The sequence below is a fragment of the Hippoglossus stenolepis genome, chromosome 16, assembly GCF_022539355.2.
Source record: "Hippoglossus stenolepis isolate QCI-W04-F060 chromosome 16, HSTE1.2, whole genome shotgun sequence".
Lineage (NCBI taxonomy): Eukaryota > Metazoa > Chordata > Actinopteri > Pleuronectiformes > Pleuronectidae > Hippoglossus > Hippoglossus stenolepis.
This window is the reverse complement of record NC_061498.1, coordinates 10,459,692-10,476,720: the sequence shown is the minus strand read 5'-3', so window position 1 is coordinate 10,476,720 and position 17,029 is coordinate 10,459,692. Positions and strand designations below refer to the sequence as shown.

At 43.8% G+C, this 17,029-nt stretch overlaps 1 protein-coding gene across 3 annotated transcripts in view; it reads left to right on the top strand.

The window, feature by feature from the left end:
• Positions 1–17,029, top strand: part of baiap2a (BAR/IMD domain containing adaptor protein 2a) — a 52,547-nt gene that overhangs the window by 33,792 nt on the left and 1,726 nt on the right. Inside the window, exons 6-14 of one of the 3 annotated variants that reach the window (XM_035179999.2) lie at positions 149–286; positions 8,810–8,962; positions 10,418–10,660; positions 11,302–11,533; positions 11,729–11,930; positions 12,048–12,116; positions 12,201–12,354; positions 12,597–12,634; positions 16,871–16,913. In XM_035179999.2, coding sequence (XP_035035890.1) covers positions 149–286; positions 8,810–8,962; positions 10,418–10,660; positions 11,302–11,533; positions 11,729–11,930; positions 12,048–12,116; positions 12,201–12,354; positions 12,597–12,634; positions 16,871–16,898 — 1,257 coding nt within the window. In that variant the 3' untranslated portion in view covers positions 16,899–16,913. Of the gene's footprint in view, positions 1–148; positions 287–8,809; positions 8,963–10,417; positions 10,661–11,301; positions 11,534–11,728; positions 11,931–12,047; positions 12,117–12,200; positions 12,355–12,596; positions 12,635–14,512; positions 16,102–16,870; positions 16,914–17,029 lie in introns of those variants that run through there. The other 2 variants (XM_035179998.2, XM_035179997.2) reach the window with 2 other exon arrangements.

Genomic DNA, 17,029 nt, shown 5'->3' with positions numbered 1-17,029 from the left:
AATGAGTTGAATCCAGTGACTGCTAGTGGTGTAAAAACAAAGCCGGAATGTTGTGAGGGTGTTATGCATTTGCCCATCTACGTCCCAGCTCCTTCCACCGTGACCTTTGTAATTTGTGGTCCTAATTTTGTGTTTGTGTCACCCCTAGGCTGCCCTTAAGAAATACCAGACGGAGCACAAGAGCAAAGGGGAGAGTCTGGAGAAGTGCCAGGCCGAGCTGAAGAAGCTGCGCAGGAAGAGCCAGGGCAGCAAGAACCCCTCCAAGTACGGAGAGAAGGAGATGCAGGTGAGTCTCTCGCCCGGGGTTTTTTTTTTTTTGCACGAATGTCACATTAATACTCAGATATTTACAACAGTATAAATGTATAAAGATTGGTCCATTCAAAGTTGTGTCAAACAAGAAAACAGGATAAACTACTCAGACTCAACTATATCAATTTGAAGAAGACTACAATACACACATCCTCCAGCCGTTCATAGCGGCAGCGTTTGTGTGCATGTGGGTGACTGGATTAGAGATTTGTGAGTCTTGGTTTGCGAAATAATGACTTTATTCTTCATAAAGTAAAGAGAATACACTAAACAGCTAGGATGGGGGTGGAGGCGGTGGCGACGCGGTGCCCTGAGTGGGAAGGCAAATAGTGGAGGTTTGAAAATGCTTCTTGTGTCCTTGCCAACATCAACACACACACAGCAGGCGCGACACACACACACACACACACACACACACACACACACACACAGCAGGCACGCAGACACACACAAAATGAAAAAGTAAAATAATAAGTCAGCTACACTAATTGATGTACTGGAACACATTTATTTCAATGCGTCCAGTGTGTTCCCGGCACAGAGCTTTGATCAGGGTTTTAACAGAATGAATAAAAGCACAGCTTGCATATGCAGCACAAAATAGCTGAGTCAATTACCTGAAGTGGACTAGTACAAGCACCTCAAACTCTGACCTTTCAAAATAAAACACTCACAGCACAATCTTATTCACTCTTCAGTAGTGAAAGCAATAGCAGTTTAAGTTGCCCCCTAACCCCCTAACCCTGGTTTGTTTGTAGATATTATGTCTTCCTTTAAATCTCCCTTTACTGTATATACAAGGAAATATTTACTATATATATATATATTTATTTTTATTACACACTCAAACTACATATACATTATGCTGGTGGAAATTGCTGTGCGGTCTGTATTGAAAAAGGTGTGGCATTCCAATGGTGTGTGTGTGTGGGTGACGTGACGTGACACGCAGAGGGTGTGTGTTTGTGCCACTGCTGCAACTTATGGATGAAATACTCGAATGCTTTTTTTTTCCCCGAACAGTTTCAGTCTTTTCGAGTCTGACGAGCAACATTTCAGAAGCCCGTCAAACCGAAAGCAGTCGCCTGATTCACAGGGAGAAACGAACCACTGTTTACTTTAGCCGTCGTCGTCATTCTTGCGGTTATTTCCATAGCAAAGTGACCTCCCGCCGAGCAGCTCCGGTGAAATGAATAGTGATGGATTTGAAGGAGTGATTCACCGTCGACTTGACAGTAGAGGGAGTGCCTGTGTGCACTCACACGCAAATACCTGCAAAGACGCTTATTCGTCTCTGCATCAACCTGCTGCTCTAGGCCTCGTCTGCGGTGCTGTTTACAAGTTATTCGTTTGTTTAGCCCTGTAACAAGAGTTCATTCTCAAACTGAGAAATATAATGCAGAAAGTGGCGTCAGGGCAACTTCACCGTGTCTTCACCGGTGGCTGGAAGTCTTGACTGCCTGCAGGGATGCAGGCAAAAATCTCATACTAACAGGTTGAGGCTTGCACGGTAATTGCCGTGCTGCTGCTGGGTCTCGCTGGGAAGCCTGCTTGGCCCTCGCAGAATCAGATCAAGAGCTGAACTAGAATCTGGATTTGTCCGACACTTGTGAATAAGCGGTAGAGTTTTAAAAGTTTGCTGCTCGGGTTCGAGAAGAAAACCTCTATCCAGAGATTACATACACATACACGTCTGTTTCTGAGCCCCGCCAGTGTTGGATTGATCTGACTGCTTTGTCATATTGAGTTTGTTCCAGTGTGTCAGGGATGCCATGAGGAGATGTTGTATGAAGTGTCATCTTAAGGTTCCAAAGTTGGCAGTCTGGTTTCGTATGGAGCGGGGTGTGTGAGTGCACTAAGCCAGAAAATCTCCAGTCAAGAATGACAAGTCGTTTCATGTTCCTGTCCGTCTCAGACGGCCTTATGTGCTGAATAATTAAGCCTCTGTTCCCATGTGAGATGAAGCACACTTTGATGAACAGGAACAGGTATATACATGAAATCCTCTTTTTGCAAATCAGCAGGAAGTTTGTCCAGGAAGAAGATTGTTCATCACACCTCAAAATATCAAAACGTTGGACTCTGGGCCTAATTACTGACCAATTTGCAGAGGATAGTTGGTGTTAAAGCATTGTGAAAGGTTAAAGGGACATTACAAGTTTGCACTAATGGTGGTGTAAGAGGAAAAGCTTCTGCAGCATATCCATTTTCTTAATTTAAGGGCCATAAAGGTGCCATAATTTACACAGAGGGACCAATTATACGTCCCAGCTTCTGTGCACAATTCCTTATTGAGTACGGGGCACAATTAAGTATTTCCCTGTTTACTGTTAGCTCAGAAATTGTCCCCTGTTTAAGCACCTTGTGTAGTAAGAGAATCAAATGCTTAACCAATTGTTGTATTAATTCTTTGTTAGACTACTGACAGGCAGCTGAAGTGGACCTATCCTATCAGATTTAAGCTAGTTCCTCTGTCCCCCTGGCCCCACCCCTGGATCCATCCATGGCAGCATCACAAAGAAAATATTATAATTTATTAAAACATATTTTTTACAATTCCTGTAAGCCCATGTAGGTTTCAATATTTGTTCAAATTGAAAATTTGTCTTGTTGGTGACTCCAGACAAAAGGTACAAAATCATTAGCACTGTACACAAATATTTAAAGAAGATATTCTTTTGTTTGACCTGACAAAGGCACCAAGCAAAGGTCAGGAGGTCTTTAAAGACTTTGCATTTTAGCGTATGGGGACCATGATGCACTATTCCGTTGCCAGCAGTTTACGTTGTAAGATAATTTACTGTGGATCTAAGGTTAAGTGACGACAAATAGACTTAGCGCAGCCAAAAAACCCAATTAATTTGAACTTATTGGACACACCGAGCTGTAGAATTACTGCACAATCTCACTGAGGCTGTATGACTGATCACCTGGGCCCATCTGCGGCTCTGGACTCATATCGTACAGTTGGTTAGCAGTCAAAAGGAAAATCAATCTCCCCCCTCTCATTTTCAGTCTGCTCCCTTTCACTGATTATATCACGGCTGTGGGCGTGTGGGCGTAGAGAAAAGTCAACTCGTTTGTGCCCGAGTCCTCAGGAGAGCAGACACGGAGAGAGAGAGAGACGTGGCCCTTCATTCCTGTGCTTCACAATGACAACCATACACCAACTTTAGAAAGGTTTAGATAGTGACTTTGTCTAATTTCTGGTTTCTTCCAGTTGAGAAAGTACAAGTAAAGTTGCTTCGGAGATCTCGATGTCCCCTCTTCCTCCTACTCCACCACATCTGTGTTATTTTAACAGATGAGAGCCGCTGAGTTTCTCTCTTTTATATCTCTTCTCTTTTTCATTAAAAAGTAAAGTATGTCTGAGCGCAGTCTGGCAGCGGACACAGATGGTGGCCACATTTCATTGATCGCAGTCTCCATCACTCTCTCTCTCTCTCTCTCTCTCTCGCTCTCCCTCTTTCTCTCTTGCACTTCTCACTGTTGTCTTTCCCGCTTCTCTTTGTCCGTCTCTTTGTCCGTCTTCCCTCTCCTCCCTGTTCTCTGCCGTCAGACACTTTCCCTGTGCCACCTCATCAATGGGCAAAGCCCTTGCCAAAATGCTAATCAGCTCATTATGTAGTTCAGTGGAGTGGACCATCGTGCCGTAGAAAAGAGTTTCATCTAGATAAACCTCCTCCGTACTGTATAGGCTGTTTAATAAGGGCCCAGACAGATAGAGAGGAGATGGGTTTCAGAATTAATGTCACCAGATGTTTCATAAGCTCATTTCTTCAGCTTTGTCATAAAATATAAAAGAGAAATTCATTGTGGATAGATATATTCATGCAGATGCATTGAAACACACGCACGCACGTCAGATTCATGCAGGAGCTGTAGGTGTAGGTGCTTTCTGTTGTGCCCTCGAGCATTACAATACAACACCATTCTTTTGAATCTTAAAGCTGCTGATGATGAAGGAACAGAGGCGCGGACCCAAGCAGCTCTCAGCTGTGCGGCAAAGTGCTTTTGAATCCCCACAGGACTGAAACGGGGTACACACACTCCTGCTTTATGCTTTGCAGCTTTGTGAAAAAGTTGTGAATCCCTTTCTGTAACTTCTCCATCGTATGGGCAATTCTATCAATGTGCACATCTCTCGCAGGACGGACAGAAGTCCAATAGAAAGCAAACAAAATGACAATATTCACAACATTCATGAGAAAAGACAGTGTATCAACGTTTAAAGTATTTGTTCAGAAGATTCTTTTTCATTTTTTTCTTTTTTCACTTCCTGTTTAAATCAAGCACCTGTGGCACTGACTGTGCAAACTTATCCCGGGGTCAAAGGTCTTAAAGGGATAGTTCAGCGAAAAATGAAAATTCACTCGTTATCTACTCACCACTATGCCGATGGAGGGGTGGGTGAAGTGTTTGAGTCCATAAAACACTTCTGGAGTCTCAGGGGTAAACAGCGTTGCAGCCAAATCCAATACAATTGAAGTAAATGGGACACCGTCTTCAGATGTAAAAAAAAAAAAAACATGGCGTGCCTCCATACGGCTCGTGTGGTGTCATCCAAGTATCAGCAAGCCAATGACAAGCGTGTGTCTGACTGAATGATGAGTTATGAATATCTAAATGATGACAACATTAAAGGTTGTTTATTTGAATAATTATACGTTGGCTACATTTGTCTGTATTTGTATGATACAAAAATGGAATTTAATGAATCAAAATCTAGAATGTGTCAGTGTAAGGGTGTGCGCACACACACACACACACACAGCTGATCACTTAAAGTCCGAGTGCAGGAACTGGACTGACGTGCAGCAGGTTTCATTTATATTCATAACCTTTGCCAAACGAGTCATTCCAGCTGCGATGTAACCTGAGGTCGCTCTGACATAATGGTGACTGGTGTCTGCCGGGGCTTTTCCCACCGCACTCATTGTCTTGGGTTACTTTGGTGACCTTTGCAACGGTTGGAGAATTGGACCGTGTGGATTTGACAAGAGGAGAGGGCGCACTGGTTGAGTCGCTCCCATTAGCTCGGCTCCGAGGTGCCGGAGAGGCCGGCAGACTGTGAGTCAGAGGCTGCAAAAAGAAACAAACCCCCCCAAAAGGGTCACTCCACCACAGAGAGAGAGAGAGAGAGAGAGAGAAGGGGCAGCCAAGTTTGTTGTAATCTTTTAAATGGTTGTCATGTGTAACCAAAGACCCATTCACAAACCGAACTAGCCGTGTGTGTCACTGTGGCATATCTCTATCCTCCGTTCTCCCTTCTTTCTTTCTTTCTTTCTTTCATTCTGTCTTTTTTTCATCACTCTCTGCAGTAGACATGCACCAAAACAACATCACCATCTGGTAACCTTTTCACAGGAAAGAAAAAGACTGGGAGAAAAAAGTTGGCAGCTCCAGCGACATATCTGCAGTAGCATAACTTTGTTCCTGCCTTCACGACCCACCTTGCCGAGAAGATGCTCAAGCCTTTCCCTGAACACTGTGCTTGCATGTGCAGAGCTAGAGCAACTTACTGGGCCACTGTATAAGAACTTAATTTTATTTTAAGGTGAACAGAAAGAATAGAGTCAGGTCCGGCTGCATTCATCGAACGATTATCCTTGAAAAGTTTCCTCGTGGATTTCTTCTCGACCTGATGCAGAAAGGCCATCCCTCAAAATGTTTGTGTTCAGTTAATCCACTTTGTTCCTGGAATACCAGTGAGGTAACTTCTTGGCTGCTGGCAGTGAGGGAAGTGCTGTTCTCTGGCGGTTACTAAGTGAAATGCATCCGCACTGTGTGATGGCACCGCAGGATCTGATCACCGGCTTAACAAACTTAACGAGTCTTTGAGGAATGTGGGAAAATGTAAAACTCTCTCTCGCTCTAATAATGTGAGAACAATACTGAACTGAATTTGTGACACAGCAGCACCAACAGCAACAGCATGGATCATGTCAGTTTCCTATTTTCTGCCACTAAGTGAAACAACAATTATCCTTAATTCTCAAGTCAAATATCTACATAAAAGGCCTAGAATTTGTCAGTAGAGTGCATTCCTTAAGGTCCTCCTTATGAAATCTCATTTTAATTCACTATATCCAGGTTTTTATTTGGATCTGCACCGAATTGCACACATCAGTCCCCCTACATGTTTTTTTTTCATCAAGAACCATGAATAATTTTCTGGGAAATCTGTGAAAAGTCAAAGATATCCCTCGTATCACAATGTTAAAGAAAGTGATAGAAAGATAATTCCTGGATCTGCCCCCTGATCCTGATCCTCGCCGACATTTAATTGGTTCTTCTCTGACGAACACCACATCCTTCCACCAAGTTTCATGGTAATCCGTCCTGTAGTATTTGCATAATCTTGCTCCAACAAACAAATGGACCGGGGTGAAAACATAATCTCCTTGGCGGAGGTAATGACTCCCTGAGGAATGTATGAAATGTAAAACCTTCTCCTCTAATGCTTTGAGAACACAAGTGACCTGAAATAAAAAAAATTCTAAAGCCAAATGTCAAAAATACAAGGTTGAAGGGTCTTTTATACTAAACCACACAACGAGTCTGGTGTTTTCATACACCATAAGAAACTTATCCTTGGTAGGTGTGGTTACTTGATTCAATGTGAAAAGCTATACCCCCTTGAAACCTGTGAATACCCCCAAGAAGAGTTCAGTCTTATATAAATCAATAGAAGTAAATATAACACTCTTTTCTAGGTCAGTTTTTATCAGCAGATGTTACAGTATTAAAGCCATGAAACTGGACCCAGTCAGTCGACCTACTTTGAGACTATACGGGATCTAAAACCTTCAGCTACCAGCTTGGTAATTACACAACTGACATGTACGGACACAAAAAAAACAACCTTAAATGACATTTTGTTCTTCCCAATAAGGCTCCCTGTGTGTGTGTGTGTGTGTGTGTGTGTGTGTGTGTGTGTGTGTGTGTGTGTGTGTGTGTGTGTGTGTGTGTGTGTGTGTGTGTGTGTGTGTGTGTGTGTGTGTGTGTGTGTGTGTGTGTGTGTGTGTGTGTGTGTGTGGTGAACTCAGTGAGACATTTCCCGGTGACATTTCCCTTTTTTTTTTTAGAGAGCTCGTGCTAAGACAAACCGACAGCTCTGGATCTCTACCCCTCTCTCTCTCTCTCTTTCTGTCATTGCCTCCCACTCTCATACCCACATCAATACACCTCTTATTTGTTATTGTCCGACATGTAAAATGGATTACTGGGTCTTTGCGAGCAGTTCCTCCGCCCCACCGCCGGATCTTCAGCCTTAATTGCCTCGTCTCCGCTAGCACTCGGCAGGGAAAATCTGGCCGGGCAAAGTTCTGCTGTAAGGCTCTCTCCTTGCTTAACTATCACTGCCGAGGTGCACTTAACCTGTAATTGCCTCACTGGAGCTGTGCAGTGATTGGCAGTACAAGACGGTCCTGTGCTGAGAAGCTCCGAGTTTTGTGAGTGAGTAATTGTGTGAATGTGAAGCAGCGTGTCATTACAAAATGGACTTGTTGAAGCTTGGTCCTTTTCCTTGTCCAGACGTTCTGACCACTGATCTACCTGATGTGAATAAGGGGCTTCTTGAGGTTTTGTGTTTCTTTTCGTGTCAGTTTTTCCAAAAATCAAGTTCGAAAGAATTTCACATGACATGCAAATCGGACAAGGTTGTATACTTGACATTCCTCTGACCGCAGATTTGTTATAAGGCATTTGCATGGTACAATTTGGACAAACAGTCGATACTTTGCTGTCTGCGGCGTAGAGCCCCAAAATACTTCCGCATGCCGCTTCTCCGATGCTCTGGTGTCATGATCGTCTGCTCGGGACGGCTTCGCTTGCTCCATTGTCATCGCAAAACAATGTAACAATACTGGCTGGCTTTACCGACGAAGGGTCAAGAGGGCACGCAGTAAGCCAAGCTGAAAGTGATCGCCCTCTGCTGGATCCGGAGACTAACTACTTCAGATGGTGTGATTTTTGAATTTGAACTGGTCGTTACTGGTCAAATACAAACTTTTTCCCACCACGTTCCAATGAATATTTGAATTTTGAATAAAAAGTGGCCTAATTTCTTTCTATTTCACCCACCAGAAAATCCGTTCATTGAAAATAATCAGCCTGTGAATGTTTGTCTTTTCAAATTCAACTTTTGTGTGTCACATACACAACCACACACACAGTATGAAGTGCATTGAAATAAAAAAAAGAATTTACTGTTACATAACAATTACATTAAACAAAAAATTGTTTAAGGAGGGAAGGAGAAATGTATACATGTATAAATGAACAACAAATATCTTGTTAGGATAGGTGCATCGACACTAGGCAGTATTGAATATAGTGCAAGCATGTTCAGTTTATGTGCACACACGAGCTGTGCAACACCAGGACGAGGTAGTCATGGTGTTCAGCACGTAATAAATATGATACAGAGGAAATCTGTAGATAGTGTGACGAATGATTCCACTCGGTTAACTCTACTTATTTCTGTGTCTTTCAGTTTGTGGAGACCATCAGCAGTAAGCAGACTGAGCTGGACACCTTCATCGCTGACGGCTACAAGACGGCCCTGTCTGAGGAGCGTCGCAGGTACTGCTTCCTGGTAGACCGCCAGTGTGCCGTGGCCAAGAACAGCAGTGCCTACCACGGCAAGGTAAGTCCGGGCGTCTGTCGAACGCCAAGATGAACAAATTGACATACAAGTCGGGGGGGTTTCTCCTGGTTGAAAGGTTGTGTGTTGTGTGTTGTAAGTCATGTAGTTTTGGACTCACAAGACTCCACATCGCAAGACAGGAAGCTGTGCAGTGTGAACTTTTCCGTTTTCTGTCTTTTGACTACCAAGAGGAAAAAACTTGTTAGGTCAATTTATCAAACTTAACTTATTCTCTTTGTGTTTATTGTGTTGTTTTAGACAAATACTCCCCATCAGTCATCTCTGTTTTATTTGGAGCTCACCTGCTGTAGACCATTGTTCAGCCAAGAAAAAGCATAGTAGGAGATATATAATTCAAAGTCGCATTAGCTCTGACCGCTCATAGGGGCCTTGTCTTTTTAAAAATTCATTAAGACTGCAGACAATGCCCCGCTGACAAGCCTATCTGAAGCTGTAATCCATCATTGCACCTCCGAATGTGTCTCCCCCTTTTTTTGTGAGGAGAACTACCTCGATCATTCAATTTAAAAAAACAATGACTTAAACAGTGAAAAAGCATTAAAATACTGAATCTAGACAGAGATAGATTTAAATGAATGCTCAGTGCAATGAACAGGACGCCGAAATGTGAATTACTCCTCATGCATGTTGTTAACAACAACAGTCACTGGAGAATTTCATAACAGCTCCTCGTTATTTTCACATCACTGCTGAGATTTGAATCGAAGAATGTTTTTTAAATCCGCACAGATTTACTCTGATATCATCCATCAAAGGTAATGGATAGTTATCAAGCTGTGTGTGTGTGTGTGTGTGTGTGTGTGCGTGTGTGTGTGTGTGTGTGTGTGTGTGTGGGGTCTGTGCTGCCGCTTTGTTTTTCAACATGGAGTCTAGTCATTAATCAGGATGGGGGTGTGCGTGGGAAGAGTTCACCTTCAGCAAACTGAAGAACCCTTTCCCAGAGGATCTGCTGTGTGTGTACGAGAGAGAAAGACACTGCGAGAGCTACAAATTAGCACATGCAGAGGGACACTGTCTGTGTTTTTGTGTGTGCATGTATATAAATATGATGCATGCATATACAACATGTGCCTTCCTGTGCATTTACCTCTGTTTCTATACAATGGCCATGTGAGGTGTCGCAGCGGGCAGCATGGTTGTGTTACAGCGTGTTTGTGTTCCGTCTCGCTGACTCACCCACACAGCATATCATCATGGCTGTGCCCAGGGCAGTGGTCGAGGATACACAGTGAGGAAAATATCTTTTTGGACCGAGTGTTTTTAGAACATAGGGGGAAAATTGAAGGTTTATGAAAGAAATGGCTCCAACTGTTTGTTTTTCTCTGGTCACATTTCAGCCACATGGACGTCTCTTTTCTCTTTAGTGCTGCACACTCTATGTATTTGTATTGATTTCTCTCTGGTGCTTCTTCAACCTTTCCCTCCTCCTTTCAGGGCAAAGACCTTCTGACCCAGAAGATTCCAGTGTGGCAACAGGCCTGTTCGGACCCCAACAAGTTGCCAGAGAGGGCCATGCTGCTAGCCCAGCAGATGGGCTCTGCCTCCCTTGGGGGCACGAGCCCCCTGCATACCTCCAAATCCAACCTGGTCATCTCCGACCCCATCCCTGGAGCCCAGCCACTTCCTGTGCCCCCAGAGCTGGCCGTCTTCATGGGTGGTGGCCTTGGACACCCAGCGGTGAGTGACACTCAGCTGGGCCTGAAAACATGCCACAACACTTTATTTATTTATATAGTTCTATTTTTTGCATGTTTGCTGATCAGATAAGTGTGTTTCAATGTCATGAATTATTATTGTGATTATTTAAATTTGTATTATTATATCATAATATATATATATAATTAAAATTCTGATGATTAACTGTAGTGACAGCCTTGAGTATAACATCAAACACAAAATACAGAAATCCCCTTACTTTTCTAAACTGTATAACTTGTATGCGATCACTTACTTTAATTTTCTTCAGCACTAAAGCACCGTGAAGGAGCAAACAGCTCTGTCCTAATGTCAGCGAATCCCCCTTCAGCCCTCCATAGAGAAGCAAATCAGGGAGACGTCTCTCTAGTCTCGGTTTAAAGACGCCACTCAACTTAATGAGCTGTTTAGAATCTGCAGCGACGAACAGACTAGACTCTCACTGGAGTTCCCTTCTCCAACTGCAGTGTTTTTATCAGGATAAATTGATATGAACACAGCAGATGTTAAGCATCACTTCAATTCGATCTTAACATTTTATGATGGATGCTGTAGTTTTGCAGAGGGTAAGACCGTATTAAACATTTTGTTATTTAATCCGTTTGTCCGCTTGTTTATTCCAGAGGCTGATTGGCCCTGATGGCATGTCCATGGTCAATGGGACAACAGGAGTCCATGGGGAGGAATTTTGGACAGATGGAGGGACGATGTCCGTGTCTCAAGTCAGGCCTTCGTCCCCTCAGACTCAGGCACAGGGTCCGCCCCAGTCTCAGCCTCAGAGACAGGTCAGCGATGTCTACTCCAACACCCTCCCTGTGCGCAGGCCTGCCCCCGCCAAGAATAAGAACCCTGTGGGTAAGTTATCAGAAGGACGGAAATGCGAAAGCCCATTTAAGATGATGCTAGATTTAGAGCATCTGCATGACCTCTGACTTGACTTGACAGACATGGATATTACTTATCACCGAGTTTCTGGGACTCTCATTCGATGAACTCCTAATTCCCTTAATCATTGTCTTTGTCCGTTGTGCCTGTCTGCGAAACCTTCAGGTGAGACACGGACCCTTCCCAGATCCAGTTCCATGGCTGCAGGGCTGGAGAAGAATGGGCGCGCTCGTGTCCAGGCCATCTTCTCCCATGCCGCCGGTGACAACGGCACCCTGCTCAGCTTTTCCGAGGGCGACGTCATTACCCTGCTAGTGCCCGAAGCCCGTGACGGCTGGCACTATGGGGAGAATGAGAAGAACAAGATGTAAGTGATTTATTCATTAATTCAGTTTTTGCCTGAGTCCACTCGGTGAGATTGCATAAACATTAGTCCCACATTAAGTGCAGCGAAGGTTTGACAAGGTCTTAACTCACTTCCCAGGCGTGGCTGGTTCCCGTTCTCCTACACGCGCGTGCTGCCCGAAAGCGACAGTGAGAAGCTCAGAGTGAAGTATGTTGCACTTTTCCCCAAACGGCCCGTCGACTTAATGATTCCTAACGAGTCCAAGTCTGATGCCTTTTGTTACTTCCCCAGTTTGCACCATGGGAAAAGTAGCAGCACAGGGAACTTGTTGGAGAACGACGGATCACTGCCCACACCTGACTATGGCCTGACCGCCCGACTGCTGGCACAGAGCTTAGCACAGACCCGCCCACGCCCCTACAGCATGGCAGGCTTCGGCACACAGGTAGGTCCAATTTCACTTCGTCACCCCGTGAATAATACAATTTCTACACTCGTTACACTCGCTCAGTTAATTTGCGGCACCCCCCCATCTGGTTTAGACTTATGTTGCATAATTGGATATGAGTAATCCTGCAGCATCTCATAATAAGATGAGCCTTTTTGCTCAGTTTCTGCTGCCACCTAGTGTTTGTATGTGAGTACAGCATGCAAACACACAAATGAACGTTACTTTTATCTTTTCAGCCTGCTATTGAGGATTATGACGGCCGCTTTGCCACAAGGTAAGTGCCTCCTCTGCCCTGTCATCTTAGAAAAGATTGATACTGTATGACTGCTGCTGCCATCTGAAGTTTTTTATCTTGGGTAGTCGGGTGGAAGAACTGAAATCTGCTAAGTAATAGACACGAGAGCCTCAGACAAATGTCATTTTACCTGAGCTGCATGCAGAAGCTGGAGCACACATGAGACAGCAAGGCAACTGATCAACGTCCACAGCGACGTGCACATCCCACACGAGTTTTAGGTTTGTAGTGAGGTCAAAAAGTACACTCGTCTACGAAAGTGCAGGATTTTCCAGTGTGCTGTTGACAATGAGGCTTTTGAACTGACGGAGCAAATTACAGTCGAAAGCAAATATTAGTGATGAGGAAAAAAAACAGCACTACAGAACTAAGTCTTTAATAGATTAAGATTTGTTCTTTGAATTTAAATCAGTATTTTCACTCCATCATGTCTCCTTAACCTTATAAAGTATTTTAAGACTGTTAGTATAGTATTTTATGTATACAATTAATATTTGTAATACATTGTGATGCTTTGGTATAATATAGTCCCACACAGCGTCTGATATAAAGTACACTTACCTTCATTTACAAGAGTAAGGCTGCAACTATCTTTGTTTTTTATGATTTGCTATAGATATTTTTTTCATTATTATTATTTTGATTAGTTTTTAACACTGTTTTCCCGTAGTCATTTTCAATAATTAGACCTGTCAGACACTTAGTCCAAAATCCAAAGATGTTGAACACTTGGTTTCATAAAACAGAGAAAATGAGCAAATCATAGCAACTTGAATAAGATGAAAAGTGTTGTTCATTGATTTCCTGTCAATCAACTAATCAGTTCAGAATTCATGAAGATTAAAGTTAATCTCAGGCTCCACATTTAATTTTATTATTCCGACCTTGTCATTTGTATGCTCACTGTTTCCTTTTGAATATCTTTTTACTGTCTTCTTTGTCTTCTTTGCTCTTTCCGTGTTTTTGACGTAACTGAATACAGTCTAGTCGGGTCAGTGTCTCAGGTTATAGTCAGAGCCCTCGTGACCCATACAGGGCATTTTAACTGTAATCCCATCAAGTCCTTGCTGACTCACCAGGGTCGTGCAAGGTTAGGGTTCAGATGTATCCTGTGCCTGTTTCTGTCCAATCGGGGTGTGCGTTTCTTGTGTACGTGTGTAGAATTGTGTGTGCTCGTGCAAAAGAGTGTGTGTGTGTGAGAGAGAGAGAGAAAGAAAGAGAGAGGTGGGGTGTGTGTGCAGTTGTGTTTTGGTGGAGTACCTGTTGTGACAGTAGACATCATGCTGACTTCATCAATCATCACTGCTCGTCAGTCTGGGGCTTTGGGCACCAGTATCCACATGTAGCTGTTTACGCACATTCCCGTCTGCTCTGTGTGTGTGTGTGTGTGTGTGCGTGTGTGCGTGCGTGTGTGTGTGTGTGGTTTTGTGTATCAGTATTTTTGAGACAACACTGTCCTGCAGGGTGTATTCACCCCCAACAGACTAATCTAACCCTACGTGCCTCCAGCTAAGGAGATGACTTGATGATTTTCTCATCAACAGTAATTACTCTACTTTTTTTTTAATGACTGGCAAACATTCACTAAATTGGTTCAATAAGGGCAACGACATCCAATCGGGAAACCATATCTGGGTAAAAACATGTTGATGAGAGAATTGGAAGTCCAATCTTCCTGGTCACGGCGGGTGTGTTTGGAGTTGTAACTGTAGGTGGGGGCGACGCAGATTTTCCTGACCCCCCCCCACCTACATGCTTCCTAAACACTACCCTGCCTCCCTGTGCCTGTCTTGTCTTTCTCCATTTCTCTCTGAGTGTGTCCGACCTGGCAAGCTTCCTTCTCTCTTTGTTCCACAGTGACAGTCCTGATGGCAAATTGATTTCGACTGTGTGAGAACAGACATACAGACAGACACAGACAGCTCCGGATAGCACAGGGGCCTCTTCCTCCCCATCTTTTCCCTCCTCTTAGCCTCCCTCCTCCTGTCCGCTTGTCTCCACCTCTCCTCCTCTGCCTCCACACACACCCCTTCTCCAAGTGGAAGAGGCCAGTTTCATCCCTCCTTTCTGTCCTCTCTTCCTCCCCGGGTCCCTCCTTTTGCTCCCTCCGTCCGTCCTGGGTGCTGCTGCTGGTGGTGTCGGTGCGGACAGTAGCGGTTGGTGGGTGGAGGATTGCGTTGAGCGAGAGAGCCAGAGCGGGCCCTACCTGCTCGGCATGCAGCGATATGGACTCTGAATACTCTTATCTCTGATCACAGTCCACCATCACGGACTGATCTCTCAAGAGACTGCCTTTGCTACTGCTTGTCTTTCATGCATGTACATGGTTGTGTCATTTTGTCAAACTAAAGGACATGTTCATGTACTGTACAAGTGCCAAAAGACTTCAATGTCATTGTACTAAAAGCCACTGGCTGAATGGCCTTTTTTAAGCACACGTGGGCCCTGTGTTATCAAGTTCCCACCCAATACATACACATACACGCACACACACACACACACACACACACACACACACACACACACACACACACACACATGCACACACGCTCAAAAAAAGCTTTGTTCAAAGTAAGGCTGTGCAGCAGATTACTGTGTTTCTGTTCTGAGAGATCCCGTAGGTGGCGCTGTGCTTCCTCGTGTCAGTGCTAGACTTGATTTTCTGTCCAGAGGGTGTGTGTGTGTCATATTTGCCTTACTTTGCTTCTTTTATTTTCTATCGAAACACATACTTTCTGTGCAACGAAGCAAATTTTCTAACTGAGCTTCAACAAGTCACAGTATATGTATAGATATATAGATATCTATATATATATATATATTCACACATATATAGATTATAAATTGTTTCCGTCAGTCCACCAAATCGCACTGTATTATGATCATTGCAAAAACCTATTTTAATATTCAAATTTTAATTAAATTTGACACCCTCAGGCCCCACAGAAAGCTTTTTTTTTTTTTCTTCCCCCATTCTTGGTTGAATTAACTGCCAGTATAAAACAGATGAAATAAAATACGTTTTCATTCGTTCACTTTGCTCTGTTTCCTGAAGCCACAGTGAGTCGGGAGGGGTCTCTGATCGTTTTGTTGAGTATCCTCAATTACAGCTGTGAATTAGTTTTAGGGGAAAATGACAAAACCACAGCTTTGTTTTGCAGCTCTCACTGTTATTTATGATTGTATTCCCTGAGTGAATATGTAGTTTATTTTTGTTTTGTTTTTGGTCTTTTCTTTTAAAAATCTAACTTATTGTCCTTGTATGAAAAAAAAATTACAATATTTGCAGAAACGATGAGAAAAACTACTGATTAGTTGAATTGTTTATCTTATGCATGCTGTGGAGGGAAACCAGAAAATGTGATTACTAAAAATTGACCTTGAATGTATGGTGAGTTTTTACAAAGGTATTCTAAATAAAACATATCTCTATATATTAATAAACAGTTTGGTCTGACGAGAAGTCTGTTCTGTCAGTGACATGACATTTTGTTGAATTACTTCCTTGTTTCAAACTTTTCAAAGGTCTGAAACCTCCCGCCCCTTACGTGCGTCCTCAGCATGTTTCACCCTCACCCCTGTTCCCCCAGTAACACCCATAGCATCTGTGCTGCTCTGTGAAAGAAAACTGTGTGTGTGTGTGTGTGTGTGTGTGTGTGTGTGTGTGTGTGTGTGTGTGTGTGTGTGTGTGTGTGTGTGTGTGTGTGTGTGTGTGTGTGTGTGTGTGTGTGTGTGTGTGTGTGTGTGTGTGTGTGTGTGTGTGTGTTGTGGTGTGTGTGGTGGTGTGCTGTGGTGTGTGTGTGTGGTGGTGTGCTGTGGCGTGTGTGTACTGTGTGTATCCGCCTGCCTTTCCTCCTCTTTTGGTTGTATTGTAGATCTTCTTTTGGCTCGTGTTTTGAGTCGTGTAAGAGAAAACGGTGCCCTCCTTTCAGCGGACGGTACTTCTGAACACCTGCCTGTTGGTTGCATTGCATTCACAGTGAAAGACCAGATGGTTTTTAGATTTGAAAATGAGCATACAGCGCTGTACGTTGCACGTGGAGCATGAAGTGTGTACCTGCTGTCCCCCATCCCTCATCTCAGTCACAAGTTGTTATTATCAACCTACATGTTCGTCTTGCACCAGACTAACCAGCAGTGTCGTAAACAAAATGTGAGCCGTGCATGATGTGAGAGATGAGCCATTCAAACCCAAAGGTTCTCTTTACCTTCCAGTTTGGGTCCAGAATTGTCCCGGTTCTGAGGGAACAGGACCTCCGTAAGTCACCAGCCTCCATTGCCTTTCAGCCGACCAATTACTTCTCCTTTTCCTCTACTGCCGCCTGGTTCTCTGTGCTTGTCATTGGCTGTCTGGCTGCAGTAGGATGCTGGGGG